At 45.4% G+C, this 2,474-nt stretch overlaps 1 protein-coding gene across 1 annotated transcript in view; it reads left to right on the top strand.

Moving 5' to 3' along the window:
* Nucleotides 1-2,163, top strand: part of LOC102679571 (titin homolog) — a 10,468-nt gene extending 8,305 nt beyond the window's left edge. Inside the window, exons 7-10 of the mRNA XM_006610101.2 lie at nucleotides 274-503; nucleotides 605-836; nucleotides 1,033-1,227; nucleotides 1,297-2,163. Coding sequence (XP_006610164.1) covers nucleotides 274-503; nucleotides 605-836; nucleotides 1,033-1,227; nucleotides 1,297-1,676 — 1,037 coding nt within the window. The 3' untranslated portion in view covers nucleotides 1,677-2,163. The remainder of the gene's footprint in view (nucleotides 1-273; nucleotides 504-604; nucleotides 837-1,032; nucleotides 1,228-1,296) is intronic.
* The last annotated feature ends 311 nt before the right edge of the window (nucleotides 2,164-2,474 follow it).

Consider the following 2,474-nt stretch of genomic DNA (forward strand, 5'->3'; position numbering starts at 1 on the left):
GCGGCTTAATCGCTTTAATTCTAAAGAGCTTTGAAGCTTCTTTATATTCGTCGTTTTTATTTCTTTCCCCAGGCATCTATACACTCTACTTTAACTAGCGGCTTGCACTCCCTATTCACCCACTCGTAAGTGCACCATCATATTTTTTATTTTTCCTTCATCCTTCCGCGTAGTAGTTTTTAATTTTCTTCTTCTTCCTCTTCTTCTTCTTCTTCTTTTCTTTCTTTCTTTTTGATTATCCCTTCTCTCGCACGCTCGCTTTCATTAGCGTAGCTCGTCGTGTCCGAGCTCATCGGGTGACACCGGAAAGGATTCTGCTCGATTTTCTAGCACCAGCGAACGCCTCTTCGGAGCTGGAGTTCTTCCGGCACCGAATTCACGTGGAAAGGGATTCAGTGAAGAGAGCACGGGAGGCGCTTCGACATCAGGAGAACGTGTTCCAAGGGAGGCAGAGGGCTTGGAAGCAGCGTAGCGTCAAAGCGACCCTCGAACAATTGCTTCAGGTACGATTCTCTTTCGTCGAGTTCCATCTAATCTCTCTTTTTCTTCTTTTTTACGAATTCGTTGCACCCTTTCGCTCGTTGGTTCGTTTCGAATTTTTTAGGAAGAACGCGAACTTTCCGACATGGAGGTGAATTTGCATCGAACCAAGAGCCTTTTGGGCGAGAAAGTGATCCATCTGAGGCATTTAGAGCAATCTTTGGAGAGGGTGGTTAACGCGAAGACAAACGAGAACGACGGGAACGCGACCAAAAACGAGGAATTGACGTTGAGCGATATGTCGAGCGTGAGCAGCGGTATCAGTTCAACCGATCTCGGGACCGACACGTTCGTAGGTGAGCCCCCTCCAAGTAAACGACTCTCTTTCTATTCTGCTGTCGATTATTTCTCGATTATGTATCCTCTCTCTGTTTTGTTGCTTCATTTTCTTTCAAGTTCATTTCTTCGAGACTTCGAAATCCCGCCTTTCGTTGATTTATTTCCACTCAAGAATTTATTTTCCATCTCGTGGTCTTGATCCTTCGTACTCAGACAAACCGGATCACTACCAGGAGTCGACGGAAATCATCGCAAGTCTGGAAAACCTAAACTCGGAAATACGTGAGATATGGGGCGTGCTGAATAAACGTCAGGACACGAACATACCACCGCCTCCGACTTTGATGTATTCGTATTTGCGATGGCTGCGTTTCCATCATCTTGCCGCCGAATCGAATAATATACAAGGTGAACGGAAATCCCAATCTTATCGTCCGATGGAAAAAGATTCCCTCCCTAATTCGGTCTGCTTTCCAGGAACATTCGGTGCACCAAACATTCAGTCGAACATCCTATCTCAGTTGACAGTGACTCAACCACCGACACCCACCGCGCAAAACATTATCGCCCAGTACGGTCCCAATAGCGGTTTCACCACCAGCGTATGCACGGTTGAGAAGCATTCCTCGAATCTGATGGAGAGAACGTGGAATCTACGGGATTGGCTGAGGCAAGCTTGCGTCGAGGGCACGGATCAGTCCAGGTCGAACGACTCTATAAAAAGCAGCCCGCAATCCATCGAAAAATTTGGTTCCAAACGACAATCGTTAGGGGATTCCAGTACCCGTTTCGTCGACGTAGACTCCATGTATCTACACGTGTTTCTAAACCAATTCAAGAAGACGTGTTTTCGTTAGTTGTATAGTTTCCGTTATCTCGATCTCTTGATACGATCGAGAACGGAATAGTCGTTTGGAAGTGAGAGTTTCGATCGAGAGATTCGCGAAACTCCTAGCTTCGGCCGAATGCGCGCTCGTTCTAAGAACCTCCCCTTAGCTTGTCCCCCATCCTATCGAGCTCAAATTCGTTTTATCGCCGAATCTGCGACAAACGCAATTGGACGCATCTAATCACGATGCGTCAACGTGGTCTTGGAGCCCCGATCGAAACGGACGCGAGCTTCGAGATTGCAACTTTTGCAATTTTCTGCCCACGCGTCCACAATTTTCAAGAAACGCTCGTCGGCGTTTCTTACGATTTTATCCGGGGTGGCAAACCAACTGGACAATTATTACTATATTCGTGCCAGAAATTTTGACGCTGGCCCGCTGCTCTTTTAACGGTAATTGCAACGTTATAGCGGATGATCATGTATAAAAAAACGTAACACTTTCATAATGGGAATACGAACGGATCTCATCGTGCAAATTACTCGCGAGTCGTTGAGGAAACGAATCGAACGTGTGTGTGAGTGTGTGTGTGTGTATGTGTGTGTGAAAAAGAGAGAGAAAGAGAGAGAGAAAGAGAGAGAGAGGAAAAAACAGGCCAAGTTCTCTGTATTGTAAATAAGAATTTTTCTCGATATCGCTCGATACAAATCCAATCTAGTTCCTTTTTTCCCGACAGCCTGTTGAACCTTTATATATATTTTCGAGATCGATTTTTCCGTGAATGTAACAATGTATAATATGCGTACCACCTATATATATATATAT

This window comes from Apis dorsata, unplaced genomic scaffold (assembly GCF_000469605.1).
Source record: "Apis dorsata unplaced genomic scaffold, Apis dorsata 1.3 scaffold_68, whole genome shotgun sequence".
Taxonomy (NCBI): Eukaryota; Metazoa; Arthropoda; class Insecta; order Hymenoptera; family Apidae; genus Apis; species Apis dorsata.